We start from the raw sequence: 26,898 nt of genomic DNA, 5'->3' as shown, positions 1-26,898 counted from the left end.
AGAAATCTAAAGATCATTAAAGATGCAATACACTTAGTATCACAGGATTCATGTTGACTTATCACAGAAAGAATAGCTCAGGTGTTTTTGAAAACATTAACAGTGGTTCTGTTCACTTCAAGTGTCTCACTTAAGATGTGAGTGTGTGATAGAGAACCAGCACACACAACAACAGGAACGAGAAACTGAGGCAGTGGGTGTCAGACATCCCTCTTCCTGTACCCGTTTCTACAGTGACATGTCAAAAGGTCTGCTGTGCATAAAATGATTCAAGAAAAACGGTGTCATCACTCACTCTAGCAAGTTTAGCAATCAGTGCAAATTGCGATTAAAAGACTAATGAGAGCTCTACTCTGCGTGATTAATGGTGGCCTTGCAATGTTTGTTTAGCTTTCAATACATCATCTGCAAAATCCTGCCTGCAATGGAGTTGAGTTTTTTACCAAACGCAGGGGACTGATGGCTAACAATGGATGCAGCATGTTTGTGATTAACTACAACATTCATCTAATTCCCTTATTCCCACAACAACCATATGATCAAGAGTGTAGAAATAAAACTAGGCCAGAAATAATTTCAATGGATTGGCTTATTGCAACACACCATAGTGTTTTGCAGTGTGTTGTTTTGTTGAGTGTTACATTGCAGACTATTGAAATAACAACAACTCTGCAAACCATATATTTGAGAGGCCCCTGGGCATAGAAGTGGGAAATATGGCCAAAAATTAGATATGATATCAGTCCATATAGATAATTAGCACGTACATGTCACGTTATTATTTCCGTTAAATTCCAAGACCTAGGTTTTTCTCCTAGTTTCTTTATAAACAGAAAAACATTGTGTTATACCTCTTAAATGTGTTTACACAATGCATAAGCAATATATCAATATGTATAAAAGTATATACACTTTTATTATATTATGTTAATTATTGATATTGTTTTATTGCCTAGTCCTACATGGGCACGTTCAACGCCTGTCTTTGCAAAAATAACACACACAGCATAAGTAATTTAGCTCTTTTTTATAAATCATTTTACTCACAAACTTTTATTTCCATAACCTGCCTTGAATATTTTGGGGGTTTTACGTTTTGTTTTTTTTAAATAGGAAATTAAAATCAGGTTTCACTATCGCACCACATGATTCCAACATGAATTAAACTACCTCACTTCTAACCACAGACGACCTCCTATAATGGACGGGATGTGTGGTTGCGTGTGCGTGTGATTGGCTGCGATGCAATAACGAGCTGAGGGTAAAATCATCGCAGGCCGTGCACGCAAACATTTCAGTGCACGCAAACATTTCCGTGCACGTCCTACTTGAAAACCTCTACAGCAGGGCGATTTTGCGCGCTCCCGTGACTCTCGCCATAGAAAACAAAGCTGAGCGTCTTCCATAACAGCGAGGGCTGCAGACCGGAGGAATATCCGAATTCACCCTGGACACATCGCGCTGAATATGGATCCACAGCGGCTGTAGCATCGTTAGAGACCGAGCCTTCCCGGCTGAGGTGACGGCGAGACATCCGCGAAAACCGACGAACATAACACCAGCGTGTCTTTCTTTTTTTCTCGGGGTGCTTTGTCTTGTCCACCTAACGATAGCGAACCATCATCCCCCGTTTCACTCGCAAGATATTCAGCTAGTGATCACTAGCTGCCGCCGGGATGTGTCATCATGTTGTCACCTAAAAGTAACCGCTAAGGACGTCGGATTGTGGAGGAGAAGCAGAAAAGGCTCGCCGAGGTCCCAGCGGGTTGTCACCGGGACCTGAATCTGCGTTAGCCACAGTCGCAGAACCCACTGTTTTCGGCGATATGGCGGAGCAGGGCTACTCATCCTGGTGAGTGCGCACAGGCACAGCGCTGCCCGACTAGCAGCTAACGTTAGCTGATGCTAATGCCAAGCTTGGTCGATATGGGTCACAAAAACAATGAGTTGTGTTCCTGACAATCTGCACCAACACGCGGCTCCTCACACAGGCACCCCGAGGTGTATTCAGCACAGTGTGGAGGACAGTATGTTTGCTCGTGTGTGTGTGTTTCCCCCCTGCAGCTCAGGTGATGCTAACTGCTAACCTCAGCTGGGTGTTTAGCTAGCAATCCGTACCAGCTGATGCTAATGCTAACGGCTGCGCTCGATTCCAATGGGGCTATTGTGAACGGTTGCTAACCCGCTAGCTGCCCCGATAAGCCCATTGGTGGGAGTCGGTTGGTGAATTGGCTCTTTGGCTTGGTTAATGAAAATCCCAATTTTGCACAACAAACCCAGCGTTGCGTTGTGGTGCGGGGCAGATTAGTGGACGTTGGCCGTGTCAGCAAATTAGCGTTAGCTGATTAAACGGCTAGCATCCGCCGTCGAGCCGCTCGCACACAATAACAAAGGTTCTGCCGTAGAGGTAAGCTAGCTCACTGGCATCGCAGTCCCAGAAATGCTAGTTTCAGGATGAGCCTGGCATCGTGACACACCGCCGGCTGTTGCGGTTTCTTTTTTGCGGATTTGTGAGACACCAATTCCTGAAGCCAGGGTTAATGTGGCTGAGTTTGATTGTGTAGTGGAGAATCCAACGACCATATGTGATGGGTGAATGTCGTTATCCCTATGAATGAAAAGGACCTGACTCCATTAAGGCCTTGCTCATGTCTGAAGGCTAAATTGTACCTGTTTGATCCCAGTAACACGGGCTCGTGTTTCATGTTTTTTAGTGACATCTTTTGTATGATCAATTTAAATGTCTCTCTGAGGCCACACTAGATTCATTGAATGCTCGAGGGTCACACCAATGTAGATCTTGTTCGTTTGTCTTTATATTTTTTTGAATCAATTACAGTATTAAAACCCCAAACCCAACGTTTTCCACTTTAATGTAGGATTGCACCTCCACAATAAATCACATTTTATTAAAGTTTACAATAAAAACAGGCACTTCACATTTATTAACTATTAATCTGTCACCTCATTCAATCGCTGTCTTGATTTTGATATTTGAAGTTCATTTTGCAATGTTAGGTGGGGAGGCAGCCATCATCGCTTCCATTTCAACCATAAATATTCAAAACCTATGTCGGAGCTGATTTATAATTAAAGTGGCATTCTAGGTTTGTCTTTGTGAAAGTTAGTTTGGACCTCAATGAATTAATCCAACACAGGTTGTTCTCGTTAAACTCAGTCGGGCAAACTTGAAATGTGGACAGGCTGATCTGATTGCATTCCAATAGGATTTTTTAATTACGCATGCACCTGCGTTGTTCCTCATCCAGAAATACATGTAATTGCTAGTTAGAACAGTGTCTGAAATACAAAGGCTAAGCCAAGCTATACACAAACCGAGCCACAAAGAGAAAACAAGAGATATTCACCATCTGGCAGCTTCAGGATCGTCTTGTATACACTACCTTGGACTCAAGTCTTTGCGTTAAGCTAGGCTTAACATGAAGTGTTATATTAAGATTTGGATGGCAAATAATAGTAATTGTCATTATCGCTTAATGTGTTATTATTGTCTATTTTTTCACATCTTCATATGTCAATTTTGTTTGACCAAAGATATTGAGTGTCACATGTGAGAAATAAAAGCATTGAATCCACATATTTGAGAAGGCAGAAATAGCAACTACTAGCTAAAAAAAAAAAGACTGAAATGATCTTTTGATAATCAAAAATTATTTTGTCAATTGACTAATTAATTGGCTGCTTGTACTGGCCTCTTCATCTCACCAATGCCTGTTATGATAACAAATGGAAGCAGCTTTTTTTATATAGTGTTTTCCTTTAAAACCACCCAACCTCCCCATGAGAGATAAACTCTGCCTGAATGGGGCTTGAGTGTATATATATATGTATGTGTTAATGTTTCAAATCAAAGCCAAAACACGCACAATGTTGTGACATACCTGGTCCATAATAAGGAGCACTTCTGCTTATGTATTTTCAACACTAAAACCATTCAGTTAAGTAACCACAGTCATAGATAGGCAGATATATGTCCTAGTATTGGTGGCATTTCACTAAAGCAAGCCTCTGTATGCACACATTCATTACAGACCCTAAGACACTGGGTTACCGTGTTGTACTCTGCAGCATTTGCAAGTTCTGTTGTGGACAATTAGTTTTAAAGCTACTATATTTATGCCTGGACAAATTGCTTATAGTTAATACAATTTATTTTAATCAACCCTTTTTAGTAACCAATCTGCTACTGTATAGTTCTGAATGTCTTAAAGGTCCAGTGTGTGATTTAGGTGAAAGGGAACTATTGGCAGAAATTTAATGTGGAATAATCCTCATGATGTTTTCAATAGTTCATTTAATCTAAATTGTATGAATTGTAGTTTTCCTTAACCCAGAAAAGGCCCTTTATATTCAAATACTTTATATTTACATCAAGGGGACCCTCTCTTTGGAGGCCGCCATGTTTTTTACATTAGTCCAGACTGAACAAACTAAACACCCTTTAGGTTTGTATGACAATTAAAGGCTGCCACAGGTTCTTTTTCATGTTTGGAAGGAGAGGGTGAGGTGAGGGGTGTTCAGCTGCAACATACAATTTCAACACTAGATATCACAAAATTTCACACACTGTACCTTTAATAGAAGGTTGGTAAGCTGTAGTGTGATGCTGGTTTGAACAGCATTCACTGCAGCAGGTGGCTTTGCAGCTTGGTTGGGTTCCTAACTATCAGTAAATAGCTTTATGTTGCTGAAACACTGGCACACTTCTGTAGATCCTGTAGAAATGGTTGTTGTCTAGTTTCACTTCCTATGTTTTAGAGCTTGTGTTTGTGGTTAGAACTTTCAACCCCTCACATGATGAAATTGTGCCATCCTGATGTGTACACAGCGATGCAGAGTACAGTAACAGACATTTTAGGAAAGAGCTGACCAATGCAGGTGACATATTATTTCATCTTACTTCTCAATCCAGGCAGTTGTCAAACACTGTGTGGCACCTCTCTTTGTATTTTGGTCTGATAGATGCTGATTATTCACTGCACTTGTTGGTGCCATCTTGTGAAAGCTTTTAATCTGTTCATTATGAGATTAGATAACATCTCCTTTAATCATAACACATTAACATTTTACAACAATTTTGCCAACACATGGAGACCCAGTGTAAATATAGAAAAATATTGGCCTCTGGTTTGTAACATTTTCATTCATAAATTTCCAGCCATTGTTTTATTTTAACAAATTGTGCCTTTGCATCGGGAGGTCTAGCCTCTCAATTGAGCATATTGTCAGACAGAAAAATAGATCAATGTGTGTTGTCTTCAGGGGAGGTTGTACAAGTGTGATTATGTGGTAAGTGCACTGTACAGAGCAGATATCCTGGTAAGATTTACGATATGAGTGAGTAGCTGTGTGATGTGGAGAGGAGTCACAGACATGCTTACAGACATGAAACTAAAGAGTGACATAAGATGACAAAAATGAAACAGTTGTAAAATAAATCTGACTCACAGGAGAAATTGGACCCATTTCAATGGGATTTTTTTGCCCCTTTGCTGTCAAGACTGTTTATATAGAGTTACAACACTGAAAAAAGTTGTAGTGTAGCTACGTCTCTTTCAATTCTAATGCTGCAAATGGTTGCAGCCACTTAGTTGCAGATGGTATACACTGGCTTTGAGGAGGAGATGTGAGTTGAAAGCTTTAAGCAGAAGTAAAGTAGCAGGTAGAGTCTCTTTGTGACACATGGGTAAACAAAGGCGTCACCTGGCCTCATGTTCAAGCCCAGCTGAATCTGTTTAGTGTGAGTCTCACACTCCTCAGCCTGGAGTAAAAAAGAAATGCATCATATAGTTGAACCACTTTGCCTGCAGTCTGCCATGTTGAGTTTCCAGTGGGTAAACTGCAGCAACCAAATTTAACAAACTGAAACTGCTCTGTAATGTTGGAGGTATTCCCTATTCAGAATCAGAAGATTCAGAATCAGAAAAGCTTTTATTGCCAAGTAAGTTTGCACATACATGGAATTTGTTTTGATTCTTACTGTAGGTTAGACACTTGTAATGTAAACTGACTGTGTAAAGACTGTCCCCAACAAGAGGCAATTTTGGAAGTTTCATAGGCTTTGCTGTTTACCTGTGGAGGAGTTATTTTAATCCTCACAATCAAACGCTGAGCCTGTTGCTATAGTTTAGTGTCTTCGCCGTGTCTTTTTTTTTTTAGGCTGAGTCCATTACTGCATTATTTCAATAATCATGGTTCCTACAAATGTCGCTGAGGTTGTTGTGAATTATCTTCTACAACTAATGGTAAACTTACCTCTGCTTATGGACAGAAGCAAAGTTTATGAGCTAACGTGCCAATATCTTTGCCATTAACACGTTTTTCAACAGTTTTTATTTTATTTAATCCCTCAACTAACAAACCCTAGACAAACTGGTCCTCGTCCATAAAAACTTTAGTTCTTTAGCCTTTTTATTCATGAATCTACAAAAACCCCTCCTCAGGAAACATGGTTATTAAGATCTAATCCTAAAATCCTATTATTCAGACTATCCACAGTGCAATCTAATTCAAGCTTGGCCTTTCTAGACACGGACCGATCAACCAATCATTCACTCAACTCACTAAGTAGGTAATGCTGAAAATGTTGACTTTTACACATTTTACAATCAGACCCAATGAACTGTAATAATAAGCATTGTTGTCTTTGTAATGAGCAGTAAATGCTTTTGGTCTTGTGTTATAGATGTTACAATTTCATAGACATGAGTTTGACTTCAGTACCTCAGCTTAAAGCACACACTGACCCATTTGAACGTGATGGATTACTGAAACACCTGTTGTCTGTGTCCTGAACAGTAACAGCACTAATGATTGTATTATAAAGGACTAAGTAGTTTTAATTAGGGAACACACTAGACCAGCTCATCTCAAATTTTGAAGCTTATTCAACCGAATGATTAGAACTGGGTGATATTACCAGCAGCTTGTAGAGACCTGCATTATCCCTAAAAAATCTGTAGACATTATGCTGCAGGTGATCCTTGTGACTCTTAGCTGAGGCATGTAGCCTACATCACGGACAAACCCAGCCCAAGACCTCATATGCTCCCTGTCATTTCAGTCCGTTTCTAAATTATTCCCTTATCAAGACTCAGATCAATCCAACAGAATAAAATTCCACTGAAGAGTGTTCACATGCACCAGAGGAGCAATGCAGTGCAGGTGTACATATTTACCTGAAGGCAAAAAGGTCAAAGCTGATCACAAACTGCATTCTTGTTCCTGGAGGTTGTAGCTCTGTGCATTCATAATTGTATGAGTAGGCACAGGCAGATGAATGTTAATTTTGAGCAAGATATCATTTTTGGACCCTCTTCTTAAAAACCATTACTTCACAGTGGCAGCATTTGCAAAATTCTTCATTGTGTTCTTGTGACCTGGCCCTTAGTGGTCAAGTCATGCATGCAACTGACTTGATAGAGGACGGTATTGGAATTGTGTTATTGAAAACCTAGTCTGTCAGCGAACAAGGACGTCTTATGGCACTTTGGGCTGACATCCAGCCTTCAACAGTCCGGGATTGTATTTTGTTTTTAAATGTTCCATTCATCTATCTCACCCATGTTCTACAGGCTTGTGTGCACAGAATTCAGACGAACCCGTTCGATGCTAGAATATGAATTAGGTCTGTGGTAGATGGGGGGGGGGGGGGGTGAACCTAGTTGTCTATCTGCCTATCTGCTTGCAGTGTTGACAGCGAGGCAGTGACATCATTAGTGTCTGTGTGTGGAACAAGGTCAGTTTCTTAATCGCTTTCTTAATGCTTGAAGCCAAACTGCTGTGTAAGACATTTAACCCATTTAGGTTACAACTCACAAAGACGGAGCACTTTCCTGAATACGGTGTCACATTTGCATCGGTTATATTGTTGGATCTTTATTAGAGCCTATGTCTTGGGTCAAGTATACCGGGCCCCATTGTAATTTGACATGTCTGTGAAGAGGATGCCTGCTGAGTGTGTTTTTCAGTCATTAAGTCAAGGCCTGTATAGGACAAACAAGGCCAGAGCAGAGCTACACGATGCAGCATTGTCCTGGTGTCCTGTTTCTACACTGAACTACATGTTACCCCTCCCCTCCAAGACACCATGTAGTCATTCTACTAAATGAATGAACGAGACAGGAGATTCTTGTTTTCTTTTTTCCTTCCCCGCCATCACATTGAAACCTGTAAATTCCTCTGTCACATGTGCAGCAGAATGAAAAATGATTTAAAGTCTTTTTTTGCAAGGGTTGTTTTCTCTGTCAGGACTTGTGAGAAAACTAGCTCAGAGCTGAAACAGTATTCCCTGCATGGCAGCAGGAAAACACAGATTCCACTTGCAGAGCTTGTGATGTGAAATAACAGTTTAGCACCTTGTGGGCAGATATCCAAATAAATGATTTGACCAGTGCATTTCATCTCATAAGGCCCATTCCATGATAGTGTTCATTGTGTTCTGTTCATGCTCTGTACCCAGGCCTTTCTATACAGTTAATGTAATTTTCCTTGTGCAAATATATTGTTGATGAGCCAGACGTTCAGACCCGTTTGTATCAATGCAATTCGCAGTAGAGATTGCATTGAGTTTGGCTTGCACCTGTCATACTTGAGTTTTGCTGGCATTGCCAACACAAACTGACACAAAGCCTGCATAATACAGTATGTTGCAGAGGAAACCCATTTATATTCTCTGTATGTTGCTTCACAATAACCGAGAAAGGATTGCGTTGCTGGCTTTGGCTTGAGTGGGAGATTTTTTTGCCTTTTGCAAAGATGACCCACAGCCACTTAAAATTAGAAGTGAAATGGTGGTGGATAATTTTACTCCAACTCAAGAGGTTTTATTTTTAGATCTTTAGTTTGTTCTAACAAATGTCCTGTTTAGTGTGATCCAGTGAAGGTTGGTGCTAGTCAGCTTGAGATTATTGTTCCTCTAAGCTAATGCGGTTTTCTGTGTGGAGCATCTGTCATCATGTTTTTTAATACTTCCTCTCTGCCACTGTCTCCCACCAACACTGTGACCCTCTTCTTTTCATTTACTGTTCTCTGAATAATTAAAACTCAGTATTTGACTCCACAGTGAGCAGTAAATTCAGCAGCATTTAGTGACTTTACATTATACCTGAGCAAATTTGATGTAAATAAGTTTTAAAACTAACAATATATTATAGTAATATAATATTTAGTTTCGTGGGATTTTTCTTTGTGCCGACTGTGGCATTTCACACAAACGCTTAGAATGTATTCATTAGCATTTATGTACTGCAGTTTATTAGCTGATATATTTATTGAAACTGGTGTACTGTATTCCAATTTATAAGTTTAAATTATTATCACAAACTGACTGTACTTAAAGATGGATGACACAACAGCTTCTCAAAAGTGAAGCATTCATATCTGAGATATTTTTGCTTCACATCTGTATGCTGGGAGGAAGTGTAGACACATGGTCCTTCTTTTTCTACAGTCGTTGGGTTCCACAAGTGTAACTTTTTCTGTAATTCTTTTTTGGATCATTTAAAGAGCATAACAGAGTTTTTAGAAACTTCGATCAGACAGTGGAGGGTAAATGTGCACCTAGTAACAAAACAGGTCAGTTTCAGACACTATTATGTTTGTGTTTGTTAATGTACCCTAAAATGTTTGCACTGCCCTGATTATGCTCAGGGGTTAAGAAGTTGTCATGTTATTTTCTGCAAGATTTGACCTCAAAATCTCATGTGAGTAAACTCTATTTTTCAAAGGGACTGGTGATGATGACGACATTGTTGGGCTCATAGGTTTTGTTTTCCCATGCCTAACCCATGACCAGAGACGTTGACAGGAGAGACAGGTCGAGATTGGGGTCAAATCTGCACCTTTCACCTGAAGTCAGCTCCTCACAATGCCGGCCTTGTCTCTGCCCCAGAGAGAAGGCCTGCATTATGAGGGTGCATGCCGAGACTGCACTGTGTCAAGGCCCCAGATCATTGATATGGGAACAATTTGGTTCTTAGACACAGCATCAGTGTGCAAAGTAGCAGCAGGTTTCCACATCTGTGTCAAAATTTTTACTTGATTTTTACTTGATGTTGAAATTAGAAAATTAATTGTTTGATGATACGCAGACTAAAAAGGAGCAGGATGAGTGAAGTCATATTCATCCTTCATCAAGACAGTGCTGCTCATCTTTTCTAGACCACAATGAAAATGTCAACCATTATTAAACTGAAACATATGGATCCTCTTTTAGCAGCAACCTTGAGCAGGCATCATGCATAATTTTCATCAGGTTCTTATTTTTTCAAGTCTGTCTCACACATCACAATAGCATTTACAAATGTTCTTGCCTATTATTCCGACATTAAATATGGAATATAAAACCTGACATGTTTCCTTTTGTGGAGAAAATGGTTTGGAGCAGAGCCTCAAGTCTAGTCTTTGTCAAAATGCTGTTGCAGTGATTTGGAGATCCACAAACACTTTGCACATATGGATAGAAAGTTCGAAAGTGTACAGTTGTCAAATATGTGTGAAGATGGAGTTTGGAAACGAACTCTGGAAAATGTCCAGAAAATTTGGCCTGGACATTTTCCGGAATTTTTATCTTTCACATATGAATTATCCGATTCAGGCTCATTCACAACAACAGGACAGTGTTTGGGACGTTCAGGCGAGGGGTGGCGTCTGGTTATGCAGGAGGCAGGACATAACCTTTTCTACTGCAAAATCATGTTTTTGTTGACAGCACATCAGCGCTGGCCCATTTCACCAAGAGCATCTTGTACGTGTATGGAACCTCTTTTTCATCCTGAGATATTTATATTCTTTGTGTTTATCTCCTTTTGGCATCTGTCATCAACACACTCTGTCTGAAATTTTCCACATTTTGCTGGAGGGCTGGCGGAAAAAGGTTTCAGAAAGTTCCTCGAGTTCAGTGCGTGTCTGAAAGTAGTTGAAGCATTTTACAAGGTTAATAAAATTTAAATTTATAAAAGATATTCATTGAGCGTAAGTATCCAAACTATTTAAAACCAAAAAAAATATGAGAGACATGAAACAGAAGTAAAAAAAATAGAGATGTACTCTGCTCATTATCCAATGAGTTAGTCATACACACCAAAATTTAAATCAATTGACCTATTTAAAATGTAGAAGAAACAAAGACGCCTAAACTTCCTGCTGCTGTGAGCAGAGGCCCCCTTCTTTGTAGACAGTTTCCAATGTGCTTGGGACTGTATGGATGCCATTTTCCCTATTGATTTTCATAATCAATAACCTGTTTTCCATCAGTTCTTTGTTAGAAACTCAACAACATTTGCACTTCTTATTTTGTGATTGAATAGTTTCACTCTCCTTCCCCTCTGCTGCTTTGTTGTGTGTAATCACGAGGCCCAGTGACGTCAGGGGAACAGAATATGTTAATTTGTGCTCTGTGAGACATTTTCATGTCGCGTGCCATCTCTCTGTGCTGTGATAAAACATGCGTTCAATATATTTCCACGTTCTGTTAGATGTTCTCACAGACGATCACTGGAAAGAATATTAGATTTCCCAACATCATAAACGATACTACTGTGCTGAAAATCAGACAGTGAGACGGAACTGACCCAGTTCCATATTGAACTATCCTCTTAATTCTTGTTGTAACATTTGCCCTGCACATTCATTTTGGGGTGTGTGTGACTTGTGCGATGGTGATGAAATTGCCCCGACCAGTGCGAGATTGTCAGACTGCAGAGTCTGACACGATTGACTGAAATAACAGTTGCATACTTGTCTCCATTTTTGTTATTTTCCACAGTATGGTGGTATAAAAAAGCAGAGAATTGAGAAACCGCGATGTATTCTGATGTCAGTCCGATGGTTGGTATGTGTATATGGGTGTGCACTCTCAAGCTGAAATGATTATAGAGCAGAATCTGGTAGAAAAAAACCACCTTTATTCCAAGAGCAAAGGATATGTGCTCAATTCACCACAGTTAAACAAGTCGGAGAGGAAGAATGGTCGTCTCCTGTAGTTTACTGCTCTTGACATGTAGAAGTCTTCTATGATTCAAGCGGGGCAGATCATATAAGATTATTATTCTTTCTGCTCCTTTTCATTCAAACTTTGAGATTTAGTGTTTGCATTTAAATAGTTTTGTTTGGAATGAAATACAACTTCAGTCAATGTCTCTGTTTTGAAAGATCTTTACTAATTTTATTGTTTGATTTAAGAGTGAGAGTGTGAAAAACATCAGAGGTATATATTATATGATCAGTCTCACAGGTATCAGGAAATCCTTCAACTTTTGAGCTCAAACTTTGTGTGTTTTACCTCAGCATATAATGAATCAACAGTATTCAAAATTAAACTGTCGTTGTAAATGTCAACTCAATGGTTTTGGTACAACTTGTAAAGCTGTGTAAGCAGATAAGCAAGGGCTTGAAGTCTAGAATCTTCTAGTAAATATCGTTTGTGAATGTTTAGGGTGATATACTTTGGAGTTGTTCATGTGATGTCAATGGTAGTGACAACTTGTGTTGTTTAGAAATTAAAGCATACAATTGTCTGAAAGAAGCTTGTTGGCAAAATCTACTAACTCAACTCAGTGTGATATGGATTTTAACTGTTTTATTAAATAGTCTGATGTGCATGCATGGATTCTCACATTTGTATTTCTCTCTCTCTCCCTCTCTCCTCTCCAGGGCGTACTCCCTAGTTGACTCCAGCCAGGTGTCCACCTTCCTCATCTCCATCCTTCTTATCGTCTATGGCAGCTTTAGGTGAGTATCACTACATGGTCATTTCAGCTGTCTAGAGGGCAGTGGAAAAAGACTCTCCGGTCACGTTTAGTTTCTCACATGAACCATAAGTTCTATATTTTGTTTAGGGTTGTCCAAAGTTCTAGTTTTGGGGCCTTGGTGAGAGTTACCCACAAATATTTAAATCTTTTTTAAATGTGCTGTTTTCTTTGAAGGTGATTTTTCCAACAGCATTGTTGAGTTTCCTTTGGCATATTTTGCATGTGTTTTATAGCATTCTCATTTCTCAAACAAGAATTTATTTTCCTAAATCTGGTTACTATTACAAAAGTACCAGAATGTTTTTGATGAACCTTTTTTATATGTCTTCATAGGAAGACATTTATTATTGTGAAAGTACCACAAGTTCTGTTTATTTACCATGCAGTAAAGATATGGTCCTGGCTCACAGTGTTAAATCAGACTGTACATCATAATGTGAATAAAAATTAAAAACAGGTTGCACCTGAAAACAACTACACTTAGAATAATGTGTCACCAGGTAAATCCAGACACAAGCAGTGTCGTTTATATAAAAACTAAATTATGTTTGCTTAATGAGCAATACAATTATTGTCCATAATTCAATGCACATTTAGATGATGTGACCTGATCTCAGTTTGGTCTTTGGATTTGGTCTTGATGTTGTTTCAGTTTTTTTTCTAAGTTGACCTGTTTGCTGGGTTGTTGTTGCACTCTTCAGCTCTCTTGCAGGCTAAGTGTACCCTGTGAATGGTTGGGGTAATGATTTTGGTGCATTATGTGCACCGAAAAACATCTACACTGCCGCACCTAATGGGGTTTTGATTGCTGTACTTGCAATTTTCAATAAGCTCTTCCAGGCTGTGCATTTTAAATGCATTGTCCATTTGTGGTTAAAAACCCTGAGTGGGAAGAACTCAAAATATGATAAAAATGTTATGCCAAAATTAAAAAGAAATAGGCGTCATGAAGCATGTAGCCCTAAATGTCATTGATGGGCCTTCTTCCCTGAAGACACAATAAAAGGCAATAGATGAAAACTTTAGGTTTGTGTTGACCAATAAATAAATATTACATTTGTTAAATAAATATATGAAACAGTCATGGTTCTTTCTTTTTCTCCCATGGTTTGATGGTATCAGACTTAAACATTGAGCACCACCAATGATCAAATTTTAATTGAATTTGATAATTCAGTTTAAATTTGTACTAGATAAATACGTCACACTCTAAACAGGTTGTTTTTATCCATAAGCCTTTCAGATGTTCCTAATAGTGTTAACAATGACTCCATCACCAGTACGCAATGTGACATTCACTAACCTACATTAAACCAGGACTCAAGTGATATTTGTTATTTTTCCCACTAAAAGCATATTTCCTGCAAAACAAAATGCCTGACTGTTTCCAGGACTGTCTGATATCTGCAGGAAAATAAAACGCAACTAAATTAAAATTCATTTTAGAGACACAGTTCTGTTAAGTTCAGACTTGCACACTTACGTGGAGGAAGGAAGGATGTTTTTTTAATCTTTGAAATACTTTTAATCCAATTTCCTCAAGAGAAAAAATTGACTCATCTTCCATTGACAGAGATATTTATAAGCACAAGCCACCGGAAGTCAAGTCTCTGAGTCATCCACCGTAAAAGCAGACTGTGTTTTTTTGGTTGTTGTACAGCCTCTTCCTCCTGTTAGCAGTCTACTTAGTTTTGGGGGTTTTGATTCCTGATGCTTGCGTCCAAACATTCTCCTGCTCTCTTCCCTCCCTCTCTTTCTGTCCCCCCCCGACTTCAGGTCATTAAACATGGATTGTGAGAACCAGGAGAAGGATAAAGATGGTAACCCTACGACAACGGGGGCTTTCAATAACAGCAACACAAACAACAGTGAGTGTTAGTACATGCCAAGGCCTGAAACCGCAGACAACTTGTGCTCTTGTATTTACAAGTAATCACTCACAATTGATTAGCATTCCTGCTTGGGACCACATTTGTGTATGTTGTTTTTCAAACCCTTCTCACTTCTGTATTTGTTTTGTCTTGCAGGTATTCAGACTATAGACTCCACACAGGCCCTGTTTCTGCCCATTGGAGCCTCTGTGTCTCTGCTAGTTATGTTCTTCTTCTTTGACTCAGTACAGGTGGTCTTCACTATCTGCACTGCAGGTAAGTACCGCTCGTGAACATAACATAAGAAAGCCACAGATATAGAAATAACTGTTCACATTTCCTGTTCAGTGGTTACACTCTGGGGAAGACTCTGTGCTGATTATTGAAACTGTAAAGACCATTAACTGGCACATTAAGCAGACATAAAACGACTGGAACAACCTGACTAGGTGTGCAAGGCCTCTGGTCTCACTGCTGTGTTCTCTCCTTCTCCTCAGTTCTTGCAACAATTGCATTTGCATTCCTGTTGTTGCCAATGTGCCAGTATCTGACCAGACCCTGCTCCCCGCAGAACAAGTGAGAAAGCCATGAAGACTTTTTGTGTCTTAAAATTGACTCTATTGTTGCACAAACTGCTCTGTGTCTTTTGTATGTCTTTCACAAATACACATAAAGCTCTTTGATTCTGTCTGTTAGTTTATATTCGTCAATTCTGCAACAATAGTAAAATCTCTGTAAAATGAAGGTACATTATATCTTTATAAATGAAAACAGAAAATATCTGCAAGGTTTAGTTGGTCGGTCGTTTTAATGTTCTTTGGACTTGGGTATATAGAAGTGTGATCATCTCAGTCTCTAGCAATAGTAAAGCACAAGGAATTACCAGCAGCACAACCCACCTTCTCAATAGGCAGCATGATCACCTGCTCTCTGGTTACCCATTCAGAGCCTCTGATCGAGTTTCACTAAACCTTTGTCTGCTCTACAGACCCTGTAATAACTACACTTCTAAACCGAAACCATTTTCTAGTAGTAGTTTGTTGTTTTGTGTATCTTGACACCTTCCTAAAACATGCTATATAGCCTGAAATTTGCATATTAAGGACATGCATTTAAAATTCTACAGAAACATTAATTGTGTGTGTGTGTGTGTGTGTGTGTGTGTGTGTGTGTGTGTGTGTGTGTGTGTGTGTGTGTGTGTGTGTGTGTGTGTGTGTGTGTGTGTGTGTGTGTGTGTGTGTCATCTGTTAGCATACATCATGCTTCACTAAGGCTTTAGAAATAGCAGTGTCTGTTCCACATCAGTCCACAAGGTGGTACTAATATACCAGAAGCGCATGAATTTGTCTTTTTTTTTTTTGACTAACATTTTATCATCTTCAGTGACACACACACACACCAGTGCTCTCTCTCCATCTAGTTGTTCTGAGCAACTAAATTAAAAACAAATGCTGCTGATTGGTAAAATATATAATCCTGTTAATGTTTTTTTTCCTCATAACAGTCCTCTACGATTTTCACTGTATTTCTTACTTGTTGCAGGATTTCGTTCGGCTGCTGTGGGCGTTTCACTCTGGCCGAGCTCCTGTCCTTTTCCCTCTCTGTTTTGTTGGTGCTCATCTGGGTGCTGACAGGACACTGGCTTCTTATGGATGGTGCGTCGCTCTGTCGTGACTCTCAAAACATTTGTTTCCAGGCTCACAGGAAATAGATGTGCTACAAGTTGTTAACTGTTGATCCCCATGACACATTTCTCTGAACTGTAGGGTGGTGGGTTTAGGTCACACTTATTCAGCGTTGAACAATAGTGAGTGTTTGCATCAATATGGGCATTTTCAAGCCCTTGCTACAGTGTGCTACCTGCTAACTCAGGCAGATGCTCCTGCTTGTCAGCTCTGCTTTGTAAAACCGACGTAGCAGTGAAGTGTGTGTGTGGTTGTTTGTAAAGCTTTTGTTTGACTGAATATACAAGAATACAGCTCACTGTAATTTTAATGAAAACCTTGACATGCCCCATGTTTAATCTCAACACCATCTCATGTTGTATCAGATCATAAAGTGGGACAAGGACATTTTTCATCACATTAATCTAATTAATTAGTCTGACAGCCACAATAATTAATGTGTCTTAAATAAACTTTATAAAATCTGCTCCCATGTCAATTTCACCAAATTTCCGCTAAAATGTATAATTGTGTTTCTCCCCCCCCCCCCTTAGCTTTAGCCATGGGCTTGTGTGTCGCCATGATCGCCTTCGTGCGACTACCCAGTCTGAAGGTGTCTTGCCTGCTGCTGTCAGGATTGCTCATTTATGATGTGTTCTGGGTAAGAAATGCTCCTTTTCTCAAACCTTACCTTTGTCACAGCTAACATGCAAATCACTGTGTGAATTACAGCAGATATATAATAAAACCATAATATTCAACAGGGAGGTGAGCACATCAGAATCTGTCTCCTTAAACAAACTAGGATGGACTTCAATATTTCCTTTGGACAAATGAAAAAAGTAGTTTTTCTTCTGCACTGGAATTTCAATGTGATTATGGGAGTTGTTTCAGTCGTGTGTGTGTGTGTGTGATGAAGGATTTTTATGACTTTATTGAAGTGAATTTTCCACATTTTAGATTCAGATATATTTTCTCCTCCAGTCATATAATATATTTGTTAGACGTTCTACTGCTTCTCAGAAAGGAATAAAGATGAGTTTTAATGTCATTGTTTCCAGGATATCACTGCCTTTACTGTTACCCATTTGACACTGACTGTTGATGTTCACTATAATGTTTTAACATACAAACATTACATTGATTAGATTAATGAATCTTTTGAAAAGTGTAGTTTGAATGAATATATATCAGATAAACTCGTGACAAAAGGCAAATTTACAGCAGCATAAAATGTGTAATCTCGAGTTGAAACTATTGATGGGAAAATTTGTTACAGCCTCTCAAAAGGAATCCTTTGTGATGAGCATTTGTCAATATGACTGTAGACTAAACTGTCCTCTTACATTTCATTGCAGGTGTTTTTCTCAGCCTACATCTTTAATAGTAATGTTATGGTCAAAGTTGCCACCCAACCTGCTGAAAACCCCATAGATGTTCTGTCCAGGAAGCTCCACTTGGGGCCAGGGATGGGCCGGGATGTCCCCCGCCTCTCACTACCTGGCAAACTTGTCTTTCCCAGGTAAGACTGAAGTAACTAGTAGAAGAACGTTATGCTGTGTCATTTGTTTTAATTATATTTTAACTGTTAATAGGAATTTGGGTTCTCTTTCAAATAAAATTAGATTTATTTATTTTATTTGGACATAACAAGACAGATGAAAAACTTAAGCTTCAGTATAATTAGTCTTGTGGCGGTGACAGGCATTTTCCAGACCAAACAAGTGATGGTCAGCTGGAGCCCGAGTAGTTTCCTCAAACCTTAACATGGACACGTTTGTATTTCGCAGCAGCACAGCTGGGCTTACAGTTCATATACATCTTCTTTTACAGGACGTGTAGACACAGTTCACATCTGTCACAAAATGGTCACTTTTCATTCGATAATCAGCGTCTGTCATTAAGCAGTGTTTTCTTTGGCGCCACCCTAAGGCCAGACATTTTGTTGCTGGCCAGTGGTAAAAACATAAAATTCAAAAAAATTCCATTAAAAAATGTAGTTTATAACCTCATGATACAGCTGCTGTGACTGTCGACTTCTGTCTGGAGCAGAGATGAGTCTTGGTTGGCTTTCAGAAGGAAGTGATGACTCACTAATACACTTGGGATTTGCAGTGACTTGTGTTGCACAGCCGCTGTGATCCTGGTGCTTTTGCTTTCTAGTATTTACTCCCTCTCTAAAGCTCTTTTCTTTTCTGTCTGTGCAGTTCCACCGGAAGTCACTTCTCAATGCTGGGAATAGGAGACATCGTGATGCCGGGGCTGCTGTTATGTTTCGTCCTGCGGTATGACAACTACAAGAAGCAAGCGTCAGGGGAAGTCCCGGGGCCTGGTAACGTGTCCGGACGCATGCAGCGCGTCTCCTATTTCCACTGCACTCTAATCGGATACTTTGTGGGTAAGGAAGCGATCGACGTAAGGATGGATGTAAAAGATTAAGAGATGTATCGTTTCAGTCTTATGGAGTTGATAGTTCCAGAGGGTTGAAGTGGGATCTCGCATGTCAGTTTGGTTTTTAATTGATGATGTGATCGATGTGTGACTCTGTGACTGTCTTCAGGTCTGCTGACTGCCACTGTGGCCTCCAGGATCCATCGTGCTGCTCAGCCCGCTCTGCTTTACCTGGTGCCCTTCACCCTGCTGCCTCTGCTCACTATGGCCTACCTGAAGGTACACTGATGGGACAGGTTCATTCATTCATTTGTACTTTTCATCACAAAGAAATCCTGTAATATTAAGGAACATTGATCTGCACACTGCTTGTGTGAATACTCCAGGTGGACTTCATGGTAATATTCCACTCACGGATTCTTTTTTCTATTTCTTTTCTTTAAATTAGGTTTTCTACCGTGTAGCTCATCCTATTGAAGTTCATTTCTTTTAACCTATTAAGACCTAAAGCGCTGAATTGCACTTTAAAACCAAAGTATTGTTTGAAAACAACCACCTTAAATCTGAGGGTTTTCTGAAGAGGTGCAACTGTTTCTAAAATCTTCAGTTTCTCTGCCTCTGAAGCAGATAGACATGAAATTTAAAAAAACATTTCATTGTGAATCATTCTAGTTTTTAAGAAACCGATAAAGCTGGTAAACTCTACGTAACCCTGTGTCTCGATCTAGCCTAATCTCGCTCATGTTTTCAGTTCAGACAGAAGAGTCAGGAATCTGTGTTAACCTTTTCTGTTTAACAACTACTCAGCGAATTTTAGAAAGTTTCAAAAAGGTAGACCAGTTGGTAGAAAGGTATAAAAGTAGAATAAAAGAATACGTCCACATGAGTATACGTTTTAGAGTGATGGTAGAATCATTTTTTTCTTGGCTGACCAAGAGGAGACATTGAAGACTCCACTTTGAAGCAGTGTTTGTGGTCCACAGGGGGATTTGCGGCGCATGTGGTCCGAGCCCTTCCATACCAAGAACAGCGGCTCCCGCTTCCTGGAGGTATGATGCACCCTGGGATGAACCACCAGCGCGGGGAGGACTGCGGATCCTTTCCCTCCATTAGAGGGAAGGAGAGAGGGTACACTCACAGTGAGGCCATGTTGTCATCACTTGTTCATGCTTTCCGCCAATCTTCTGTGAAAACCCTCAGAAGGACACCAGTGTGTGGATCACAACGCCCCAACACAACTCATCTCTGGTCCCCACATCCTCCCCGTTTCATGTCCGCTTCCTCTTTTCTGTTTATTTCCTCTTCATTATAGCACATCCTGCCTGTGCTGTTTTTGTTCTGCCCTCTTCCCTTTTTCCTCTTCTACAGTCGGTCTCATTTTCCACCTCCTTCCCATGGCCCGCTCCATTCAACAGGCCTCGTCTCTCCTTCTTCCCCTGCATCTTAAATTTCCTCTGCGTCTGTTCTTCGCCGACTCAGATGAACTCGAGGGCCAGACCTCTCCCCCCTTTTTGTGGACTTACAGATGTGAGACATGGCTGGGGTTTATATATATTTTTTTAGCATTGTCGTGGTCATTATTATTATTAATATTATTATTCTGGAACGATTTAAACAACCAGGGAAGAGGCAGAGTGTTGCAGTGGCACAGGACAGTGCTCGGGAGCAGCCACAGTGAAGGAGAAGAGTCTTCCCCCTCCATCCTTCTCCCCCGTTTCCCCCCTGCTTCTCTTCGTCTGTTCTCGTCGTCACTCGTCAACGATGGCTTCTCCCCGGCACTACCGCCCTCGTCAGACACTGCAAACCCCACCCTCCTCCTCTCTGTTCATCTGCTGTCCCCATTCCCCCCCCCACCAGATAACTATGTATTTTATTTAGTAAAGTTTTATTCTTGGCATATACAGAAATTATGCATTATAAATTCTTAAGCTGCCCCACAGTGTTTGAGGGGCTGCTTCTATTTGTATATATGTGTACACATGTATTTGCAGTATCATGAGTTTGTATTTGTGATCGGGAGCATGTTGTGTGGAGTGGGAAACTGACGCCAGCCGACAGCCCGGTTTTGGTAAAATCTCGGCTGCTGTGTCGAGTCGACCTGCGAGCCTCCGTCATTCGGAGACTGTTTTCTAAAGTTTGTTGGCTTGTGCGATTGAAACGTAGCTGATGGATTTTTGAAAGAAAAACACACAGAAGAACTTGATGAGTGGCTGGTTGATGAAAAGGTTTCCTGCTCTAGTGTTAAAGTGTGCGTGTGTGTGTGAGCGTGTCTGAGTGAGCGAAACAGATGAGTGTTTGTTTTACTTGGTTTTAATTTGAAATCACAAACTTGTTTGAAAACGGTGGCAATAGTCAGGTTTCCAGTGAGCTGGGCGTGTTGGATCAAACTCAAACACAGGACATGTCTGATGGAAACAGTTTGTTTCATCTTGTAAAGATTTACTGAAAACTTCTTCTCAACAGGGGTCATTTTTATTTTTTATCAGTCTTTTTGCAGACAGGTGAAAATGTAAACTGTTTTTTTTTTTTCAAATAAATGAATGTTGAATTAATTTTTAAGTATGTTTTCATCGTGAAACCTCACCATGCATCATGCTGGGTTTTTTGTACTGAACTTCTTTTGTGCACATCCTAAATTTTACACATTTATGGTCATGGAAACACTAAGCGTATCTTATGTCGGCTTATACGAGTCTATAAACGTCTGAGCATGATTCTATCTGATCAATTTTTTAAATATGTTTTGACAAACGAGAAGCACATCGTATCTGAACTCTGAAAATGTCAGTGTTTCACCTCAGTCGATGAAGACCTGACTATTGTGAAAGTTCTGACTCGGAGCCTGGAGATGAGGGTCAGTGGCTTATGAAGACGTACTGTGATTCTTACGTAGTCACAGATACATGTTTTTCTGGGTTGGACAGTTAAATATGTGTGTGTGTGTGTGAGTGAGAGAGCGTGCCTGATATCATTAGGTCTGTTTGGACCTATAGGGAAGAGGGAAAATCAGTGGTGCCCTTCAGAAATCGAAAATAAAAATTAGAAATGAAATCTAACCCATAGGATGTTTTTTTAATTTCAACATTTTTGTACCAGAGAGTCTTACATTTGTTTTGGTCCTTCCACTGTTTTGTGGTGCTTGTCAGTTATTATCTAATGTATACTGGAAAGAAAAAGTGCAGAACAGCACATGAACGTAAGGACGATGAAGTTTGCTGGCTTTTTTTTTTTTTCTCTTCTTTTTTTAACTTTTCTATTGTATCTGGCCGTGCATGTGACGTGTACAGTGTATCATTTCTCAGACTGTGTTGACAGGGCTCCTGCGGTTTTGAGTCTCTCCTGGCCGACAAAAACGAGGCACTGGACCTATGACCGTGCGCGTCAGTGGGACACAAGGGCCACTGGGTCGGAAAGACTGTGAGGGGTCAACTCTGACTGACTCACAAGGGCAGAATATTACGACCTGGATACCGTCAGGTCGGGACTCCCGGCCTGCCGCTCAATGCAGTTCTCAACTCGGACGCTATCGAACCACAAACCCTCCCATCACCTCCTCATAGACATGGAAAGGAAATATATAGATTTATATACATATATATACATAAATGTGTGTGTGTATATATACATATATAAATAACAGATGACGATCATGGTGATAATGACAGTTTCTTTTTTATAGAAAATGGATTTCTTTTTACCCCCCACCCCTTAGTATTTTTTTTTTTTCCCCTCAGTGCTTTAGTTTTTTTTTATTTTACGTCCCACCTCTTCTCCCCTCCGGCAGAGGACTCCAGCTCTGTTGGTGCGTTGATATTTCGGCTGAATGGATTCTGTATAGAAAACTGGTGAATAAAATAAATTAAGAACTGTGTAGTGAAATATGAATCCTGAAGTGCTTGATCTAAAACACTTTGTCTCCTTTTAACCCCCCTCTCCCCTCCTCCGACCTTCTCTCCCTCCCTGTTCAGGATTCTGCTGTAAATAAACATGACTCTAACTGTAACGCTGCGTCCGCTCCTTTGTTATTCAAAGTCTTATTTGCATTTGTTCGGGAGGTCCCTTTTAAAACAAGACTAGCTGTATGCTGCAGGAGATCGAAACGTGTGCCTGCCTGATTGTAGCTCGCTGAAGAAAAGCTTTTTCTTTTACTGCTTAAAAAAGAAAAAGTGATACTGTGATGGTTTATAAGAATCCCTGGCTTTATATTTTTTATCCTCTGCTTCAGTTTCAACTGAAGTGTTCACCAATTCATAAAGACACAGATTGAACAGCTCACACAGTAAATGGGAGGGATTGTGCAGCTGTAGAATCTGTCCTACAACTACAGTCTCACAATCCCCCTGGATGATTTTAAATCTTTATCTGGTCATTTTAACAATTATAATCGTTTTAAGACCGTGTATTGATTTGCTGTTTTGCTTGTCTCCTGCTCTCAGGTCTCAATGGAAAACAATGTTTCTGTAACAGTAGAATTTGTACCAGAGATGCGAACTTGCAGATTCAAAGTCTTTATTACACGTGCTGCAAAAACCTTACATTGCAAATTAAGCTAGAGTTGCTGCTGCAAATCTGATGCAAAGCACATGCACACACCTGTAACTAGGAATGTGAAGCCATGGACAGAAAATGCATATTGTGTACATAATGTTTTTAATTCTATTTGAAAAATGTTGCAGCATTTTTAATCTGCATCGTTTTCAGGATTTTGTTGAAGTCAAACCTCATCAACACCTGTCACTCAGTCATATTGAGGGTTTAAAGACACTGATGGCAGTTTGTAAAATGTATTTTTAATCTTCTCCAGCAGATGGCGACACAGTCCAAATATATGCACAGAGAAGTCAGAATTATGGGTTAGAATTTATCATGCTCAATTTGTGTTCACTTACTGCATGAACATGTCTATACATATAGATATTTATATATCTATATGTATATATCCATCTTCATGCAGCATAACCGAACCTTTAAATGTGAATCTACCAGAAATACAGACAAACTACAACTGTATGGAGTTGTTTCCACAGTGAGTCTTCAGTGAGAAGCAGCAGAATCAGAGCAATAAAAGGAATAAATCAGGGAGTGAACTGAAATGAGAAGCTCGTCCTCATCAGGATGAGATAATTGATTCCTGCAGGGCGCTGGGAAGAGATCCTGTGAGGCTTCATGGGAAAATGGCTGCTGCCTCAATGACAAACCAAAGACGCTGAGTCAAGAATTTATAGAAAGGCTGCAGCGGAATGAGAATAACATCCAGAAGAGATGATTTGTCTCTCTCAAACTTCTGCTCTTGTATCTATGTGGATATAAAAATACCATTTTTTTGTCTGTCTGGTTCACTTGAGCTGCTAATACACGTCTGTGGAGAGTCGGTGTGTTGATATGACAAATGCAGGATAAATGGCTTTTAGTCAGAAGAGAAGAAAAGCAAAAAGAATGACTCTTTTTCTGGAAAATGTGATTACACTCACTAAGCAAATCCATTTATCCTCCTGTGAACAGGAGCTTAATGATATGAAAAGAGGAAATTAATTGAGATCTTAATTCTGACGATGCTGAGGGGAAATGCGGCTGTGAATTTGAATATTTGGGGCAGAAATACGTTGAAACCTGCAGACAGATGGACAGCCCGACCCACTGACTGGCTGGATAGATGGATGGTCGAGGTGGACGTGTGGGGGGATGAGGAGCAGGACACTGGGTGGGTGGGTGGGTGGGGGAGGTTGGAGAAGGTCGGTGAGGTCAAGGCAGGCAGGGTCCACCCCTCTTCACCTATTGGCCAGGCCGCCCAGCGGGTCCTGTGCAGCTTTGAAGCCCTGAAGTGGACAGAATTCCACCACGGCCATGGGGATTGTAGCATGTCATTTGTAAGAAATTTTGGCGAGATGGTCCTAAAAACGGAGAGGTTGGCCCACGCCTGGAATGCAGGGTTTTGTATTTACAGGCGCTCGCAGGGTCCTCTCTCCTATTGATCCTGACATTTACAGAGGGGCAGGTGATCAGGCAGCGACCAATTAGTAAACAACCGGTGCAGGAATGTTCCAGGTTTCAACTGAAAACTCCAGAATGTGCAGTTTGAGCACAAGTTTACTGATTTGTAGTTGATGGTGTGAATTCAGAAAATGTTTTTCTGATGAAATGACTTGAAACTGCTTGAAATAAGCAACCAAAATATGCATTCATCCTTTTGTGCATGTTTTTTCTAAACTGTAAAGGATTTGTCATTCACTCATGCAGATTTTTATTTAATTTCTTGTAGAAAGAGTTTCCAAAGATACCAAACATTTGTATTAAGTAAGAAAATGCATTTAAAACTGTGCAAAGGCATAAAATAATACTGAGATCTATATGTTTGAATATATCACAGTATAACCTTATAGCTTCCAGTCAGAGCTGCAAAAAGGAAACAAACAGAATCTATGTAATCAAGTGACAGTGTGGAAAACAAGGATTTGTCAAACTTTGAGGAGGAAGAGAAGAAGGAGTGTAAGTGTGAGAGTTTGACTGCACTTCTCTGGTCCTGCCCAACACATGACACACATTTCCAGTGAGTTCACCTCCTCACTACCTCCTCACACACCTTTTCTCCGTCTGACTGGAGAATATATGAGTGGGAAAAGCTCATAATAAATTTCAGAGTCAGTAGCACATGAAGTCAACCAGTGCCGGTGATTTAAAAAGCATTGGTATTTATTGGCGGTGCCCCCCTGCTCATGTTAAAGGAAGAGAGGTTCCTTCCCCTTCTCCTTCTTCTCCTCTCCTCCAACCAGGCATTCCTGGCTTGTTTAAATAAGGCCTGCCTGCCTGGGCGCGGGTGGATTCCCCTCTGGCCCTTTGCCCTTTGACCTAAAGTGCATTCCATATGTAAAGTGAGGAATTCCTCTGAAGTTCAGTTAATGGGGTTGAGGTTTTTTTTCATCCTTTGGACTCTGCTCCCACACTCAACCCGGTGGAAGCTCAATGGACACGTTTACCGGGGGCTGCTGGGAGATATGCAATGAAGTTTGCTGTTTGTCTGTGGTGGTTGAATAAAAATTAAAAATGAAACAGTATCCAGCAGCAGCAGATCACAACATGGAGGCTTCAGCAAACCTCCCTGATAATCCTGTGGGATCATGACCAATTGATTTAATGGGGGGTGTTGTAGAGTGGAAGTGTGAGGGTTTGAGGAAGTGGAGCTTGATTAGTTCTTCCGTTGGCTGCTGCCTCAGTTGGTGGACGGAAATGGCTGCTTTGATATCAACTCACTAATCACAGAGACATATCAAGACAATAGGTTTTTATCCCCCATACAAACTACACGTGAGGACCAAGTGTGTGGTATGTGCTACAGGTTGAAATTTCATTCATTCATGCAAATGTGTGGGGGCAGGACCAACCTAAACAAGTATTAAACACATTTGACTAACAGATAGTAAAGTGCAGAAAGTTTTCTATTTGACAGTTTGAAGAATAAACGTATGTAAATCTATTCCACAACTAAACGAGGACACACCTCAACGATCCAAGAAATGATGTGTCACTGCTGTACTTTTAAAATAATACATTTACAGACACGTCTCTCGTGTCATAAAATGTATCTGCTTCGGATGAAGAATTGAAAAAATCTTTTTGTTTGTTATTCAGAGAAAAAAATCAACTCTGTGATGTGAAGTACCAGAGGTTTGATTCCCTGTTTCACCTCGAATGAACAAACTGTTGTCAAACCAAGAATCCCAATGTGTATTCACCAATCACACACATGGAACATGAAGATCCACTGTACTTAAACGTGTTTTATAGCAGAAGTAAAGCTTCTTTGCAATTTAAACACATTAACCATTTTGAGGAACTTGAAATTTAAACATATACAACTTACTACTTCCTCACATTTATTTGACAGTTGGATTTAGCATTTACTTTTCAGATCCAGGTTATTGTGATAAACAAGAAGGCACGATGAAGTTTTATAGGTTAAACTACACAACAGCATAGTAGTAATTTAAAAATTCCAAACATACGATCCTGTTTTAATTTAAGAGAATCAACACTAACATCCTGATGATAAAATATCCACTGATGGAAAGTGTGAAATTGGCACCTCTGTGTTTTAAGTATTTTTTTGATGATAAAACTGGATTTTAACTTAAATGAAAATCTGAATGTATGCAGAACTTATTATTTAATTGTTCTTGCTTCCTTTAAGGATCCCAGGGCTTC

At 40.1% G+C, this 26,898-nt stretch overlaps 1 protein-coding gene across 2 annotated transcripts; it reads left to right on the top strand.

Annotated features, from left to right (window-relative positions):
* The first annotated feature begins 1,227 nt into the window (after positions 1 to 1,227).
* sppl3 (signal peptide peptidase 3) lies at positions 1,228 to 22,702 on the top strand. Of its 2 annotated transcripts, none has more exons than XM_020082328.2 (11): positions 1,228 to 1,852; positions 12,676 to 12,753; positions 14,550 to 14,641; positions 14,801 to 14,920; positions 15,142 to 15,220; positions 16,187 to 16,299; positions 16,863 to 16,969; positions 17,667 to 17,830; positions 18,516 to 18,706; positions 18,869 to 18,978; positions 19,683 to 22,702. In XM_020082328.2, the coding sequence occupies exons 1-11, from the start codon at positions 1,827 to 1,829 to the stop codon at positions 19,752 to 19,754; spliced, it is 1,152 nt and encodes a 383-aa protein (XP_019937887.1). In that variant the 5' UTR covers positions 1,228 to 1,826; the 3' UTR covers positions 19,755 to 22,702. The 2 variants fall into 2 exon arrangements, with proteins under 2 accessions (XP_019937887.1, XP_019937886.1); XM_020082327.2 differs by having other exon boundaries at positions 1,366 to 1,852; positions 14,550 to 14,647.
* The last annotated feature ends 4,196 nt before the right edge of the window (positions 22,703 to 26,898 follow it).

The sequence above is a fragment of the Paralichthys olivaceus genome, chromosome 18, assembly GCF_024713975.1.
Source record: "Paralichthys olivaceus isolate ysfri-2021 chromosome 18, ASM2471397v2, whole genome shotgun sequence".
NCBI lineage: Eukaryota > Metazoa > Chordata > Actinopteri > Pleuronectiformes > Paralichthyidae > Paralichthys > Paralichthys olivaceus.
Note: the sequence above shows the minus strand (reverse complement) of the source record. Positions and strands in the feature narration are given on the sequence as shown.

Bases quoted from the DNA above. Each gene is read 5' to 3' on its own strand.
- sppl3 (XM_020082327.2), top strand. From the start codon at position 1,827: ATGGCGGAGCAGGGCTACTCATCCTG. The intron at 12,754-14,549 runs GTGAGTATCACT...CCCCGACTTCAG, and splicing joins ATCGTCTATGGCAGCTTTAG to GTCATTAAACATGGATTGTG. The intron at 15,221-16,186 runs GTGAGAAAGCCA...TACTTGTTGCAG, and splicing joins CCCTGCTCCCCGCAGAACAA to GATTTCGTTCGGCTGCTGTG.